We start from the raw sequence: 17,516 nt of genomic DNA, 5'->3' as shown, positions 1-17,516 counted from the left end.
TCTTTGGGCGACTGAGGAGACGACTCACGACCATACAGACGACACCCTGGCGATATGTCGCGGGGTACAGCCTGTATAATCATGAGTAGTCGCCCAAAGAGTCGTACCTTGTTCTGGTCGCCGCTGGAATTTCAACATGTTGAACATTTTCGGCAACCTGCAATGACCTATGACGGGTGCCGGCAGTTGCCGAAAAAGTTGCGTAAATGGGTTAGGCCCATTAGTATCCCCTTGAAATTGTAATTCCAGATAGTGCACTTACCCTAATGTAGTTAGCATTAATGTATGAGATTAGGGGATCATCTGGTGATTTAATGGTAAGGCACACTCTGCTGTGGGGGTCTGAAAATGAAATGGCAAAATATAAAACAGCTAAGATCATTGTATTATTAGAAGATAAACTCCAATTTAGAAACATGGATTACTCAGCATTGTGATACAAGCAGAATTTATTCATAAAAATCCATGGTTATAAAGTACAACAGAAAGATATCTCCCAAATAAATTTACTGCATTGCTTAAAAATGTAGGATCAGAATAGAATAGTTTCTTTTATTGTCATTGTAACATGAACCATGTACAACGAAATTTAAAAATGTCAGCCAGTCAGTGCACCATTCAAACATTTCTAAAAGCTAACGATACATACAAGATAAAATTTTAAAAGATAAACAACTAAAATAAATATCATAAAAATAGCACGCATAAACACCCAACCCTCCATCCTTTTGTCGATTTCACAGTGTACCACAGTCCCTTAGTATGTATCGCCCCTGCGTTCCTTGGCGGCTACATTTAGTGCTTTTATAGCAGTGGGGTAAAAACTGTTTTTTAGTCTGTTCGTCCTTGTCCTTGTAGATCTGTACCGTCTGCCTAACGGCAACAGTTCAAACAGGGAGTGTCCGGGGTGGGAAATGTCCTTTATAATACTCTGGGATTTTTTGATGCAGCGGGAACTGTGTAAGTCCTCCAAGGTAAGGAGAGGGCAGCCGACAATCCTCTGGGCGTTGTCAATGGTCCTCTGGAGCGCTTTCCTCTGAGCTGCTGTGCAGCTGGTGTACCACACGCATACACAGTATGTTAGTATGCTCTCAATGGAGCACCGATAAAAGGACAGCAGCAGTCTCTGAGTGATGTTATTCTTCATGAGCACCCTCAGGAAGTGCAGTCTCTGCTGAACCTTTTTCAGCAGCGCAGTGGTGTTCACGCTCCGCGTCAGGTCCTCCTCAATATGGATTCCCAGGAAGCGTTATATCATTATCAATTATGTAATTACTTGAAAAATGCTACAATACATTATTGAACATCTTTTTTAAGGTGATTGTGGTTCACTATTTTGAGAATGTAATTGGCAGGGAGGATAAGAGAGAAACAGTAGAATCAAGGGAAAAGAGAGGAATAGTAATAGCAGTAGATCATTCACCCCTTCAAGCTTGCTTCACCTTTCAATAGGATTATAGCTGATCTCAATACCATATCCCTACATTCTACCCGCTTCCTTGTGTCATGATGCCAATCTCCATCCTCAAAATCCCCAAAAGCTTTCTTTGGTAGCGAATGTCACCACTTCACCACCTCAGAGTGAAGATATTTCTCATCTCATTCGTAAATATCTTGTAATATGTTTTGAAACCCTGGCCCCCATCAATAAGGACAGACAAACTCTTTACATCCAGTCTGTCAAGCCTATAGTTTCATTGATCTCTTATTCATTTAAACTCAAGCGAATGTAGGCCTTTTAATTATTCCCTTTCGTCAGAATTTATCAGAATGTTAGGGCCAGTTCCTAACCGGATGCACACCAAAGGCAAAACCACAAGCATCAAGATTCTGACCATGTTCACCCATAAATAGTGGCAAGCTATATTGTCCACATACCTGAAACCAAACTCCCAAAACAAAGCAGAGATTCATTAGGATCAATATTTAAAAGCTTATCTTTTAATGATTCCACAAAGAACTTTATTTCCTAATGAAAGCTTTTGGTGTGCTGGCCTTTATAAATCAGAGCATTGAGTATAGAAGTTGGGATGTAATGTTAAAATTGTACAAGGCATTGGTGAGGCCAATTCTGGAGTATGGTGTACAGTTTTGGTCGCCTAATTATAGGAAGGATGTCAACAAAATAGAGAGGGTACAGAGGAGATTTACTAGAATGTTGCCTGGGTTTCAGCAACTAAGTTACAGAGAAAGGTTTAACAAGTTAGGGCTTTATTCTTTGGAGCGCAGAAGGTTAAGGGGGGACTTGATAGAGGTTTTTTAAATGATGAGAGGGATAGACAGAGTTGACGTGGAAAAGCTTTTCCCACTGAGAGTAGCGACGATTCAAACAAGGGGACATGACATGAGAATTAAGGGACTGAAGTTTAGGGGCAACATGAGGGGGAACTTCTTTACTCAGAGAGTGGTAGCTGTGTGGAATGAGCTTCCAGTGAAGGTGGTGGAGGCAGGTTCGTTTTTATCATTTAAAAATAAATTGGATAGTTATATGGATGGGAAGGGAATGGAGGGTTATGGTCTGAGCGCAGGTATATGGGACTACGGGAGATTATGTGTTCGGCACGGACTAGAAGGGTCGAGATGGCCTGTTTCCGTGCTGTAATTGTTATATGGTTATATGGTTATATGGTTAACCTCAGCAAGATTTTTAAGTCTTTGAAAGCACCATGCATACAACAGAAAATAAATGAAAAGATGAGTTGACATTCAGAAAGTAGGTGTCTGTTTGGAAACAACAATAACTCCTCAATCAGAAAACATCAGTGGTGCCACACAGATAACATATTTGTCAACAGCAATGTAATACCCTCTCTAGTGGGAATTAGAGTGAACTTTAATGGAGACCTAAATTATCCGTCTCCTCCATAACAATCAAGCTTGATCAGCTTGCCTTGTGGACTTTGCTAGACTTGACTCTGATAATGAGTTGATAATAATGTGTAAGAAGTATTCCCTTATTGGGGAATGAGTACCAAAGTATATTTGAATAGTTCAAGTGCAGTACAGCTCCCTATTGTTCAAATCTGATTTCTTGTGTGATAATTACATGTTTATGAAATTATAAGAAGATTGATGCTACCCTTTTTGCTTCAGTCATGTGCTTTTGACATGCAGATACTGATTGATTGAATCTCTTCATGTAGTATGTGCGCTCTGACCATGATTGCAGTTGACATTTGATTTTACTCTAAAATTTAATCTAAAGTAGTTAAAAATGTGATATGTGAGTGAATTTCTAAGGCAATACTTTTTAGATGGCGAGGCCAGTTAGCCTGACATTGGTGGTGGGGAAGATGCTGGATTCGTTATCAAAGATGTAATAGTGGCACATTTGGATAGCAGTAACAGGATCAGTCCAAGTCAGCATGGATTTACGAAAGGCAAATCATACTTGGCAATTCTTCTGGAATTTTTTGACGATGTAACAAGTAAAATGGACAAGGGAGAGCTAGTGGATATAATGCACCTGGACTTTCAGAAAGCCTTTGATAAGGTCCCACACAGGAGATTAGTGGGAAAAATTTGAGCACATGGTATTGGGAATAGGGTATTGACATGGATAGAAAATTGGTTGGCAGACAGGAAACAAAGAGTAGGGATTATCGGGTCCCTTTCAGAATGGCAGGCAATGACTAGTAGGGTGCCGCAAGGCTCAGTGCTGGGACCGCAGCTATTTACAATATACATTAATGATTTAGATGAAGGAATTAAAAATAACATTAGCAAATTTGCAGATGACACAAAACTGTGTGGCAGTGTTGACTGTGAAGAGGATGCTATGAGGATGCAGAGTGACTTGGAGAAATTGGGTGAGTGGGCAGATGCATGGCATCTGTGGATAAATGTGAGGTTATCCACTTTGGAGGCAAGAACGGGAAGGCAGATTATTATCTGAATAGTGTCAAGTTAGGAAAAGGGGAAGCACAACGAGATCTGGGTGTCCTAGTACATCAGTCACTGAAAGTAAGCGTGCAGGTACAACAGATAGTGAAGATTGTTGGCCTTCAAAAAAAAAAAGGAGTTGATTATAGAAGCAAAGAAATCCTTCTGCAGTTGTACAGGGCCCTGGTGAGACCACACCTAGGGTATTTGGTCTTCTAATTTGAGAAAGAACATTCTTGCTATTGAGGGAGTGCAGCTTAGGTTCACAAAGTTAATTTCTGGGATGGTGGGACTGTCATATGCTGAAAGAATGGAGCGACTGGGCTTGTATTCACTGAAATTTGGACATGCTAGATACAGGAAACATGCTCCTGATGTTGGGGGAAGTCCAGAACCAGGAGCCACAGTTAAAGAATAAGGGGTAGGCCATTTAGAACTGAGACGACGAAAAACGTTTTCACATAGAGAATTGTGAATTTGTGGAATTCTCTGCCTCAGAAGGCTGTGGAGGCCGATTCACTGGATGCATTCAAAAGGGAATTAGATAGAGCTCTTAGGGCTAGTGGAATCAAGGGGTATGGGGAGAAGGCAGGAACAGGGTACTGATTGTGGATGATCACATTGAATGACGGTGCTGGCTCATAGGGCCAAAGGCCTACTCCTGCACCTATTGTCTATGTATCTATGTAACCTGGAATATGTGTTACCCAGGTATCGGGGACTTCAAGAAAATACAACACACTGATATTTAATAGATTCGATAACAGTGGGAAATAAGATAAAAACAATTAAAGATTAAGATGAGGAATATTTTTATCATTGGATTGTAGACATTTTCTGACACCGAATTGGTCTATTTACCCATCATGTCTGTCCCAATTGAAAAAAAATGTGTCGAGACTAATTACACATTCTGACACTTGGTCTATAACACTGTATATCATTACACTGTAGCGGCATCTAGTGGTGGGGTGGGGAGATCAGAACCCTCATCATTGATCGGTTCCGTCACGTGACCGCAGAGGTTTGTTCACGGGCTTTACTAGGGTGTGTTAGTCAGTCAGCGCTCCTCCTAGTAACCGCAGCTATTATTGTTAGTTCAGTCAGACACGCAAACTTCACCAGTTTTGTTTCATTTGTATTAAAAATAAAAATCAGTTTGCTCAACCTGTCTGGCCTCACTACATTGGTGACCCCATCGATCCGAACGTTTTTCGGATTTCTTCTCCACATGAACGCGGCCGAGAATCTCAATGCCCTGCCCACTCAGCAGAACGTGGTTGCACTGAAGCTACCCGTTTTCTGGGCGGTACAGCCTCATGTGTGGTTCAAGCACATCGAGGCCCAGTTCGAGCTCCGCCAGATCGTCGCAGATGCTACCCACTATTTCTACGTGGTGGGTGCGCTCAGCCAGGAGACTGCTACGTGGTTGCTGCCTTTCCTGCAGAACCCGCCCGATTTTGGCAAGTACGAGGGCCTCAAGGCGTTGCTGCTACGCACCTTCGGGCTCAGTCTGCTGCGTATGGACGGTGTGGGCGATCGTAAGCCGTCAGTTTTAATGAGTGAGATGCTAGCTCTCATGGACGGCCACCAGCCTTGCCTTTTATTCGAACAGGATTTCCTGGAACAGATGCCCGATGACATCTGCCTGCTGCTCGCTGGGACCGATTTCACCCATCCCCTGCAACTCACTGAACGGGCAGACGAGCTGTGGCTAGCCAAGCAAAAGGACGGTGGTTCCATCTGCCGGGTATCCGCACCTTCGCCGCAGCAACCTCACCGGGCCGTTCCTCCCACGGATGACATCACTGAGCCGCAGTTGACCGCCGTGGTTCGCAGTAAGCGCCAGTGGTGTTGGTTTTGTAACGACCAACGCTGGGGTGCGGCAGCCTGCTGGTGCCGTGCCCCCTGCTCATTTCCGGGAAATGCCCTTGCCGATCGCCAGTAGAGGCTTTTGCGGTCATCCAGAAACATCGCCTCTACGTCATGGATCACCATTCAGGGCTTCGTTGCCTCGTGGGCAATGGGGCTGAGCACAGCATCCTACCTCCGACCGGCCTCGATACCCGTGCAGATAAGCGTGGCCTCGCTCTGACCCATCGGCTCCAACAGGACTCGGACTGTTTCCCTCGTCCTAGATTCTCGCCGTTATTCGTGGCCCTTCATGATCGCAGATGTCGCCCAGCCGTTGCTCGGTGCCAATTTTTTGTCGGCCTTGTCCCTCATGGTGGACGTTTGGGGCCAGCGCCTTGTTCCTCCGGTGCCCCCCCCCTAGCCTGCGGCCTATGGTTTCTCCCGATCTGTAGCTCGGATCCATGTCGGACGTGGGTGCGGCATATGCTCCGATCTTGGCAGAGTTCCCGGAGATCCTGTCTCCACTCGGTCTTGCCGCATCATTCGGACACCCGCTCGTTTCCTTTTCTCGGGTTCAGGGGGGGGTCCTGTAGCAGCACCTAGTGGTGGGGTGGGGAGGTCAGAACCCTCATCATTGGTCGGTTCTGTCACGTGATCGCGGGGGTTCGTTCGCGGGCTTTTCTAGGGTGTTTTAGTCGGTCAGCGCTCCTCCTAGTAACCGGAGCTATGATTGTTAGTTCAGTCAGATACGCGAAATTCACGAGTTTTGTTTCATTTTTATTAAAAATAAAAATCACTTTGGTCAACCGGTCTGGCCTGCTACAACACATCCAAATGTGAGAAGGGTTTCTACCTTGACTATCTTTCTAGACTGTGTGCTGCAAACAGTTACTGCCTCTGGGTGAAGACCTTGTTCGTCTTCGTCTTCGTCTTCTTTCTTCTTCTTCTTCTTCTAATTACTAGAAATCTCCGGGAATCTCTGGAATTCCGTGTTCTAAAGACACGTAGATCTTCAAGCATTAAGTATTTTGAAGTTTGAGATTGATACATTTTCAAACTTGGAGTATGTGAGAAAGAATTGTGCAGGTAAGTGGACTGACGTAGTATATAAACTATGACATTGATTGTCAGCGTAAGTTTGTGAGGCTATATTGCTTTCTCCTTGTTTAATTTTATATTCTTAAACTATTATAGATTTTATTATGGACACGTAAGATATTTCACAAGCTAAATATTCACCATCCTTGAATGAGGAACTTAAATTTCATTCCTGTATATTCAAAATAATCAAGTAAATGCTTTATTAATCTGGTATAACTTAATTCTCAACCAGATTTTTTAATCTGTTCTTCCATAAGGACAGTTATTTCACAACATAAAATAAGGACAGTATATTTGCCCAAAATATATCAAATGTGTCAGTACAGAATTTTCTCCACTTGCTGATTGCATTTCTTATCCACCATTTATCTATCCAGTGTGGCACAGATTTTGATGATATCATGCATATTTATATGATAATCCCAATCTTATTCACAAGCAGAATAAAACTTTTGCATTTCTAATAAGTTTCAAACACAACATGTTGTGGGAGTGACAAAATGGTTGAGCTTTCTCTGATGAGATTTATCTCAATGTGGCACTTCCTGACACTTACAATCATCCTAACACATGGTCAAACAAAACAAAATCCTGCTTGTAAATGAAGAAATATCTTAGCTCTTAGTGCCAACAACCAATAACTCAAGTTGCAAAAAGCAAATGAGCTCAAATAATAGTTGAGGGTGTGAGTGAAAAAATCTCAAAGATAATTCCCACTAATGCAACAATAAGCTCAAAGTTTGGAGACGTTATGTTCACTCACTTGGTAGTATTGTCTTATAGCGATTCTTCAATCCAAAACCTGGAATATCAAATTCCTTTGGATGAACAAAATTCATTGGTATTTCCTGAAGTAGAGAGAATAGAAACAGTGAGCAAAGAAATTATTAAAGATAAACTAAACAATAAATTGTGGCTGCCATGGTCTTAATGTTTCTTACTAATTTAAGTTGATGTTTTGAAGTTGAATGTGAATATCCAGGCATCGAATGATCAGATCTCAAACTTTGGTGAAGCAACACGGCTTAAGAAAACATTGAACTAGAGTATGAGTTTATATCCAAACTTTTTCAGCTCCAAAATAGGATGTTTGTTTATGAGCTGCATCACCAAGTCACTAAAGTATTTGGTGATATTACAGCTTCCACCAAAGTTAAGGCACAGGAAATATTGAGTGTGGAAACAAATGACGTTTCTAAGCAGATGGAATGTCAAGGAAGAAAAACAAAATAAGACATCCAAAAATATATTTGGATTATGGGGAGAGTCCCTATTCAATCCCTATTGAGATAATGAAAGGCATGTATGAAGAGCAAAAGGTGGAATAAAGAGGCAGTAATATAGTTAGTAAAACAAATATATGTTTTTCAGTGCAAGAATAAACCAGCAAATAGGCCATCAAGATCCTTTTTCTCCAAAGATGCTGCCTGACCTGCTGAGTTACTCCGGCACTTTGTGTCTATTTTTGGTATAAACCAGCATCTGCAGTTCTTTGCTTCTACAAGATCATATCTTTGTCTGGGCTGTGAAATAACTTTCTAGTTAGTTCTATATGGCACAATGTACAATTAAGTTGTAATGTATCCAAAACTGTTCTGGAATTTAATCCTGAATCTGCTATCATCACTGTTACGGCGATGTATTCCAGATCACAATAATTCACAGCATCAATGAGCTATTTCCATCTTGCATCTGGTTCCTTTGTCATTCACCTTGTATCCTTGATTATCAATGTTTTTTTCTTATCTATAAACCACTTTATGGTTTGAGATATCCGCAGTAAATATTCCTTTAATATAAACTGAGAGATTATATTTCCCACATGCAGAGGTAATATGAAAGGAAATAAACCAGTTGGACTGAGTGTATTCTGGGCTTTAAGCACAGCCTGGTCTTAATTGATGGCAAGGCACTGATCATAAGCCAAGTACTGAGTACAAGCAGGGTGCATGTATAGTTGGCTGAGTTTTGAGCAGGAATCTCATGTATTGAATTCACTCACAGACAGATTGGTAAAATGCAATGAAGCTCCTTTACATTTTTGTGCTGAACCCACTTTTATATGTTACTTACAAGGAATTCTCTCTGGAGGGCGAAGGAATCCATGGCTCGCTTGTGTAGTTTTTGTGCACTGAGTAGGTTGGATGCTGTTTGCAAGTATTCCCTTGCTGACTGTTCCCTGGGTGACAGCACATCTCCATCAGCTTCTTCACTTCCTGGTGTGCACATGTCAAGGGTCAGTGATACGTTTGAACCTCTCCTTTGGATAAAGAGAAAACAAAAATTGGAGTTAACGAATGACAGTTGATTTCCTGTCACAGATTTACTGCGGAAATCTAGTATATCTGAAAGTGAAATGTATATTAAGGACCTTCTTATTCCAGATTTCCCGCTCTCTACTACATTTTGGAGTACTTAGTTCATTGCACCCATAATAAAGGCATGTCCACGCACTATATTTTTTAATAGAATGTATTCTACTCTACTAGTTTGAAAAGATGGCATCCTGCTACTTGCAATATTGTGTTAACTGCCATTTCCTTTTGACATGTGCATCATGTCTGAAGCATTTACTTGGACACATATAATTTCCATCAACAAAGAAACCATGGTAATATTCAGTCACATACCTCTCCTGAAGTCCCACTGGTTTAACAGCCAGAGTCAACTGATCCACCGATTCGGACATCGAATCTGTGGAACTCTCAAGGGACTGAAGTTGGTTCTCTGTCTGTTCCTGGTACTCGGACTGGTAAAATACTTGGCCATCAATGTCATCCTGATCTGGATCGTTGAGTGCTGGTTCAGTGATTTCATCGGTTATTTCTTCAGGCCATTCAGAGTAGGTGAAGGAGGGCTGCCGGCTCATTGACTGACGCCTTGCCTCTGTTGTGAATTGTCGGACGACTTTAAGACAATAGAGGATCTGAGAAAGAGAAAACAATATTTTTAATGAATAATGCAGACAGTCGCATCATCTATTGCACCATCTATATTTTGTGAATGTTACTACAAATTAATATAAAGGATAATTGCACAATGTGGGAAAAAAATGCTCTATGTTCATAGAGGGAAAACTAAAATATGCGTTACGGGGAGTAAAAAGCGTGGGAAGAGGGAAAGCAGAAGATGTAGGCAGGGAACTGCTTTCCTTGAAAGTGATGTGAAAGGTAGATAGGGTGGTCATGAAGGCTGTCAGCAAATTAGCCTTCAACAATCAGACTATTGAGTATAGAAGTTGTGAAATCATGTTACAGTTGTACAAGACTTTGGTGAGGCCACATTTATTGTGTTCAGTTTTGGTCACTCTTTATATGAAAGATGTTGTTAAGCTGGAAATGTTTTATCAAAAATAAGTCAACTTATTTATAAGAAATGTTAAACTCACTCCAGACCCTGTCAGTACTGTCCCCAGTATAGCTGTTGCCAATAGAGGGCAACAGCTCCCCGCATCCCACAGTCCTTGCTGCAGAGGCAACACACCCTGGAGAGAAAAGGAAATTGTTAACAAAAAAAAATCAGGACAAGTAACAATTTTCAGAATATTTTTGTTCATTTGTTTACGTGAAGCTTCTGAGATTCTCTTGATCAATATGTGATACCAAGTGGCATGGCTGTAAGTTTGGGAGACACAGGTGAGTACTCCAAGTCGACAGTTAAACATGCAGTTTAAAGATCATATTCACTCTTCATGACAAATGTTTTACAATGAAGTGAACTGAAATTACTTTGAAACCTTGGATTATATAACAAGGTTTAGCAGCAACCTTGGCATTTCCTTGGGTGATGAGAATGTTTTTTTCTAAACATAAGAAAGTGAACGAACAGCAAAGCTGAGGAGAATCAGTTAGTCATAGAGTGATACAGTGTGAAAGCTTGCGCCCACTGGCTAATATGTCCCTGCTACACTAGTCACACCTGCCTGTGTTTGGTCCATATCCCTCCAAGCCTGTCATATCCTGTCTAACTGTTTCTTAAACGTTGGGATAATCCCAGCCTCAACTACCTCCTCTGACAGCTTGTTCCATACACCCACTCCCCATTGTGTGAAAAGGTTACCCCTATTCCTATTAAATCTTTTCCCCAACACCTTAAACCTATCTCCTCTGGTCCTCGATTCACCTACTCTGGGCAAGAGACTCTATTCCTCTCATAATTTTATTCACTTATATAAAATCCTCCTGCGCTCCAGGGAATAGAGTCGCAACCTACTCAATGTCTCCCTATAGCTCAGACCTTGTAGTCCTGGCAACATGACTGTAAATCTTTTCTGTACCCTTTCTAACATGATAACATCTTTCCTATAACATGGTGCCCAGAACTGAACACAATACTCTAAATGTGGTCTCATTAACTGCAACATGTGCAGCATGGGTTCACCAGGTTAATTCCCGAGATGGCGGGAGTAACAGATGATGAAAGAATGGGTTGACTGGGCTTGTATTCACTGGAATTTAGAAGGATGAGAGGGTATCTTATAGAAACGTTTACAATTCTTAAAGGATTGGAAAGGCTAGCTGCAGGAAAAATGTTCCCCATGTTGGGGGAGTCCAGGTCACAGTTCAAGAATAAGAGGTAGGCCATTTAGGACTGAGATGAGGAAAAACTTTTCACCCAGAGTGAATCTGTGGAATTCTCTGCCACAGAAGGCCAATTCACTGGATGTGTTCAAGAGAGAGTTAGATTTAGCTCTTAGGGCTAAAGGAATCAAGGGATATGGGGAAAAAGCAGGAACAGGGTACTGATTTTGGATGATCAGCCATGATCATATTGAATGGCAATGCTGGCTCAAAGGGTCGAATGGCCTACTCCTGCACCTATTCTTCTATGTTTCTAACATGACCTCTGAACTTCTATACTTATACTCTGACTGATGAAGGCCAATGTGCCAAAAGTCTTTTTGACCACCGTATCTTCCTGCGACTGGACCTCCAAGGAACCATGCCCTTGCAATCCTAAATCCCTCTGCTCTACAACACTCCCCAGAGCCCGACCATTCACTGTGTAGGTCCTGCCCATGTTAGACTTCCTAAAATGCCACACCTCACATTTCTTTGTATTACATTGCATCAACCATTTCTCAGCCCAGTTGGCCAATTGATCAAGATCCTGTTGCAATTTTTCACAACCATCTTCAATATCTGCAAAACCACTGAGTTTTGTATTAACAGCAAACATGCTAATTTTGCCATGTATGTTCTCATCCAAATCATTGATGTAGATGACAAACAGTAACTGGCCCAGCACCAAACCCTGAGGCACACCACTAGCCACAGGCCTCCAGACCAAATTTTTTATTTCATTGTACCTCAATTGGTACATGTGACAATCAAACTGACCTTGACATCTTCCACAATCACACTCTGCTTCCTTCCATGGAACCAATTTTCTATCCATTCAGCTATCTCTCCTTGGATCCACATTCTTTCTTGAAATATGAAAATATAAACTATAGAATCCCCACGATTGATCTCATCCTATGAACAGCACCACTTATTCCTGTAGCTAAAATGAAGAAGCGTTGTGATCCAAAACATTGCCTGACATGCTAAGCTCCTCCAGCAATTTGTTCTTTTAGCTCAAGATTCCAATATCAGCAGTCTCTTGTGCTTTTATACTGTGTCAATATTAGCTTGGGCAATCAAATATCTATTTACGACAAATTTGATTTTTGAGTTTATCTTCTTGGAAACTTTAATTCTGAAATTACAATCATAATCTTTCTTTGTGCTTCATGATTAAGAAGAAATGATTGATTTTTGAGACTTCCAATAGATTTTCATCACTGAGAAATCATACATCATAGCCTATTTTGCAAAGCTGGCAAAATTTTGATTCATTCAGTAATGGTTGTTCAAAACTGGCATCTGCAAAATGCTGTGCACCATTATCAGCAGCAAAAAAATCTACAGCACAATCTATCATTACTCGATATATTCCTCATTCTGTCATTAATATCAGAACTGGAGATCAATCCTGGTTCAATGAGGAGCACAGAGGGGCATGCCAGGAACTGCACCAGGTACAGCTAAAATGGGGAGGTGTTGGCCAGGTCAACCTGCATACTAAATAACAACCAGCATGCACTAGACAAAGTTAAAGGATCTTATAACCGATAGATTACATGAAAACTGCAGTTCTATCACATCTAGCTCTGAACGGTAGTGGACAACTGAACAGCTAATGGGAGGAGGAAGTCCTAGTATGTCCTCATCATCCTTAAAGATGATAGAGCCTGGCACATGAGTACTAAAGAAAAAGGTGACACATTTGCAACCACGTTCATCCATAAATATCCGATAGATGATCATCTCTACTTCTTCATGAAATCTCCCCCATCACAGAAGCAAGTCTCCAATCAATTCAATTCATTTGATAATAATGTCAAGAAACAGCTGAAAATACTGGACACAGAAAAAGTTATGGGATCAGACAATATCTCAGTCATATTGAAAAGCCATACTTCAGAAGTAGCATGCCTGTGGCCAAGCCGTTCTAGTTTCAACATTGGCATCTACCCAACAATGTGGAAATTTATACCCAGGAGTGAATGGCAGTGAATCTAATGTAACTAATCACTACCCGCACAATTTACGCTCAATTAGCAGCAAAAGGACAGAAGCACTGTAAAATGGCAATAGCTCACGTATAGCCTATTTACATATTTGGATTTTACTAGGACCACTTGGTTCCAGACCTCATCGCAATCTTAATCCAAAATGGACCAACGAGTTAGGTAAGAGTGACTGCCTTTGATATCAAGCCAACATTTGGCTGAGTATGACTTCAAAGCGCCCTGATTAAACTGGGGTCAATTGATACCAAATGGAAAATACTCCAGTGTCTGCAGTCATACTAGGCACAAAGGAGATATCTGCATTTGTTGGCGGTCAATCATCCCAGCTCAAGGACATAATGTAGGAATTCCCAGGGCAGTATCGTAGGCCAAACAATCTTCTGCTGCTCCATCAATTCCTTTTTAGCATGTGGGGATATTTGCAGATGATTGTAAAATGTTTTATTCCATTCACATTTCTTCATCACTTGAAACAACCCACATTGGTGTGCAGCAAGGCCTGGACAAATTTAGGTATGTGCTAATAAGTGGCAAGTAACATTTGCTATCATGTTGGGCCAGAAGCACCGGATGGATGATACATCTCAGCTTCTTCCTGAGATCTGCATCATTGCAGAAGTCATCTCCAGCCAATTATTTTTTTATAAATGGGAAGTTAGGGGGCCTGACTTGGCCACTTGGCTGTCCCACTTGGCTACACAAAACTTCCCTTGTTCTGCTATTTTTACAACGTTACAAGCTATTACAGATAATTTATATGCTCAATGCAAGTTGACTCTTACATTCTAATTTTATTCTAATATCCTACTTCAATGCTAAAGCTGCTCCCAGATTCTTCTCTCAGGTTTGCTATTTTGTCTGGCAATCTTTTATGTCTGCTGTTTAGATCAAATGTAATTCTAACATTATGTTTGCCATAGTTGGGTTGTTTTTCTTTTTGTATTTTATGCCATGTAGAAATGTAATGTTCCTATTTTTCATTCCTTAAATATTAGCCATTGCAATCCACAATCATGCTTTTTAATGAAGCTCGATCACAGACAAATCATTCTTCATAGTTTCTTTTGCTTATATCACAACCCCACAGCTTGTGTAAATTGTGCATACCATCTTATTCCAGCACATGAAGTTCTCTTTGCTTTTCTCCACTTCTCAACATCATGTCATTTATATTAACATGGTGTATACCCCACACTGTCTGTGGGACTTAAATAACTGACTCCTATAAATTATTTTTTTGTTCCTATCCTGATTAAGTAATGGTGGATGAACACCAAAAGGATTACATTAGCAGGATTGCTAATATCACCTTGGAACAAATTAGTTATTATTGAAATGAAAATGCCTTAGACTTCATCTTTTGATTTGTTTACTATTTCCCTGTGCAAATAGAACTCCATTGTTTAAAAAAAGGAAGGCAGATAATTTTGCACGTGTTATATGTGAGATCTAACAGGTTGGATTGGAAATCATCTGTAATGATCTCAGCATCACCTTTGGCCACATGGTCTGATGGCCTCACAATAGCGTCCAACACTGTTTTTCAAACTTCTGAGCCTATCAAAATGTACTTGTCCCCTATTGATCATTTTATGCATGACAGAGGGATGAGTCTTAATTTTGGGCAATTTATGTGACATGGCTGAATAACTAACAGTATATGCGAGTTGTTCAATGTGGTGGTGAGCTTTGGAATAGTGGTAACTATCCGAGCGCATGGTTGTAGGAGTTATCAATATTACTAAAACTCTGATCTTGACCGCTTTTAGCCCACTGTGCTGCAATTTCCGACAGAACGCCGCCACCTACGGCCGTCATTTTTGGCCACCTCGCTCAGAGTCCCCCTCCGCCTTACGGGTGCGTAGGATTTTTCCCATCGATGACAAATCAAAGAGATATTAATGTTTTTAAAAAATTCACCCTTCTCTCTGCTGCCCCTGCTGGAGGGAGGGGGAGGGACTATAAAACCAGGAAGTGGTGTGCCTCACAGTCTCTGCAAGATGGATGAAACCAAGGGTCACGTCTCTCTGAGCTCTGACCACCTCGCTCAGAGTCCCCCTCCGCCTTACGGGTGCAGAGGATTTTTCCCATCGATGACAAATCAAAGAGATATTAATGGGTTTTTTTAAATCACCATTCTCTCTGCTGCCCCTGCTGGAGGGAGGGGGAGGGACTATAACACCAGGAAGTGGTGTGCCTCACTCAGTCTCTGCAAGATGGATGAAGCCAAGGGTCGCGTCTCTCTGAGCTCTGAATAACACTGAATAAATGTCGACACAACTGTGAGTCCTTTTAATGTGGTTTGAAAATGAAAATATGGTTTGTTTGAAGTAAAAAGACACTGCCTGCAAATGGTTGTTTGGGTGTTTTGGTTTGAAGTTGAAAGGCACTACTTACTGCAAATGGTGACTTGGGAGCTTTGGTTTGAAGTTGAAAGGCACTACTTACTGCAAATGGTGGCTTGGGAGCTTTGGCTTGAAGTTGAAAGACACTAACTACTGCAAATGGTGGCTTGGGAGCTTTGGCTGGAAGTTGAAAGACACTGCCTACTGCAAATGGTGGCTTGGGTGCTTTGGCTTGAAGTTGAAAGGCACTACCTACTGCAAATGGTGGCTTGGGAGCTTTGGCTTGAAGTTGGAAGGCACTACTTACTGCAAATGGTGGCTTGGGAGCTTTGGCTTTGTTGAAAGGCACTACTTACTTCAAATGGTGGCTTGGGTGCTTTGGCTTGAAGTTGGAAGGCACTACTTACTGCAAATGGTGGCTTGGGCGCTTTGGCTTGAAGTTGAAAGGCACTTCATACTGCAAATGGTGGCTTGTGTGCTTTAGTTTGAAGTTGAAAGGCACTACTGCAAATGCACTTACTTCCTGTACATTGATTTTAGATAAAACGCTACCACTTACGGCTGTGAATTTTGGCCATCTTACTCAGTCCCCCTCCGCTGAGCAGGTGCAGAGAATTCTTCCCATCAATGAAAAATAAGTGTTATTAGTGTTTAAAAAATGTTGAGAATCTCTCTCCTGTCAATCACGCCATGAAAGCCACACCTTTCCCGGTGAGAGGTGGAGGGGTTATAAAACCCGGAAGTGTGGGTGTGGTCCAGTCTCTGCGTGATGGGGGAGGGGGAGGTCACGACTGTCTGAGTTGTGAATCAACTGAACACACTGAATGTCTACTGAACTGAGTTTGGTGTTTTGTGTGGTTTTATGGTGGTTTCACCCTGCATGAAATGGTACGAAGCTGCATTTGAATTTGGTGGCCTTGCACCCTGCTGAAAGTGGTATGAAACTGCACTTGAATTCGGTGGCGTTGCACCCTGCTTGAAGTGGTAGGAAACTGTACTTGAATTTGGTGGCCTTGCACCCTGCTTGAAATGGTAGGAACATGGATTTGAATTTGGTGGCCTTGCACCCTGCTTGAAATGGAATTTCAAGGAATAGTCATGAGTCAACTGCCAGCCCACCAGCCGTGAGTGAGCAGCCAGCAGATCAGGCTTGAGGGACTGAGCTGCCACCCCAAGAACCCATACCAGTACTCCAGAAAGCCCCCCCCACTGACCACCAATATTGGAATTGGTGGAGAGGTGGAATATTGCGTCGGGGACCAGCCCTCCCGTGTGAACATGGGACCCAACGGGTCCCACTTAGTCTAGTAATTTATAGATAATGTTATTGACTGAATGATGTAGGTGTCTTTTGATATTAGTATTGGTTTATTATTGCCACATGTACCATGAAACAATGAAAAACATTGTTTTGCTTGCTATTCAGGCAAAATCATATCATACATGAGTACATCAGGTAGTGTAAGAGAAGAAAAAAAACTAGAATACAGAATATAGTGTTGCAACTACAGAAAAAATGCAGATTTAAAAAATGCAACAGCCACAATAAGGTAGATTGGAAAATCAGGAATGCATCCTCAGCATCTGAAAGATCCATTAAAAAAATCTGATAACAGCAGGAAGAAGCTGTTCCTGAATCTACTGGTACATGGTTTCAAGCATTGTTTTACTTCTGCCCGATGGGAGCGGGGATAATGAATGTCTGGTATATGAGTATTGATTATTTGATTATTGATTATTTGATTATTTTGGCTACT

General features: G+C 41.6%; 1 protein-coding gene and 1 long non-coding RNA gene across 2 annotated transcripts in view; one reads left to right on the top strand and one right to left on the bottom strand.

Moving 5' to 3' along the window:
- Positions 1-17,516, top strand: part of LOC129705829 (uncharacterized) — a 144,881-nt gene that overhangs the window by 19,317 nt on the left and 108,048 nt on the right. The window lies entirely within an intron of this gene.
- ptpn5 (protein tyrosine phosphatase non-receptor type 5) overlaps positions 1-17,516 on the bottom strand; it is a 76,560-nt gene that overhangs the window by 11,253 nt on the left and 47,791 nt on the right. Inside the window, exons 4-8 of the mRNA XM_055649661.1 lie at positions 10,226-10,321; positions 9,468-9,763; positions 8,911-9,097; positions 7,601-7,685; positions 263-342 (exon numbers count right to left, since the gene is read on the bottom strand). Coding sequence (XP_055505636.1) covers positions 263-342; positions 7,601-7,685; positions 8,911-9,097; positions 9,468-9,763; positions 10,226-10,321 — 744 coding nt within the window. The remainder of the gene's footprint in view (positions 1-262; positions 343-7,600; positions 7,686-8,910; positions 9,098-9,467; positions 9,764-10,225; positions 10,322-17,516) is intronic.

This window comes from Leucoraja erinacea, chromosome 18 (assembly GCF_028641065.1).
Source record: "Leucoraja erinacea ecotype New England chromosome 18, Leri_hhj_1, whole genome shotgun sequence".
NCBI classification, from domain to species: Eukaryota; Metazoa; Chordata; class Chondrichthyes; order Rajiformes; family Rajidae; genus Leucoraja; species Leucoraja erinaceus.
Note: the sequence above shows the minus strand (reverse complement) of the source record. Positions and strands in the feature narration are given on the sequence as shown.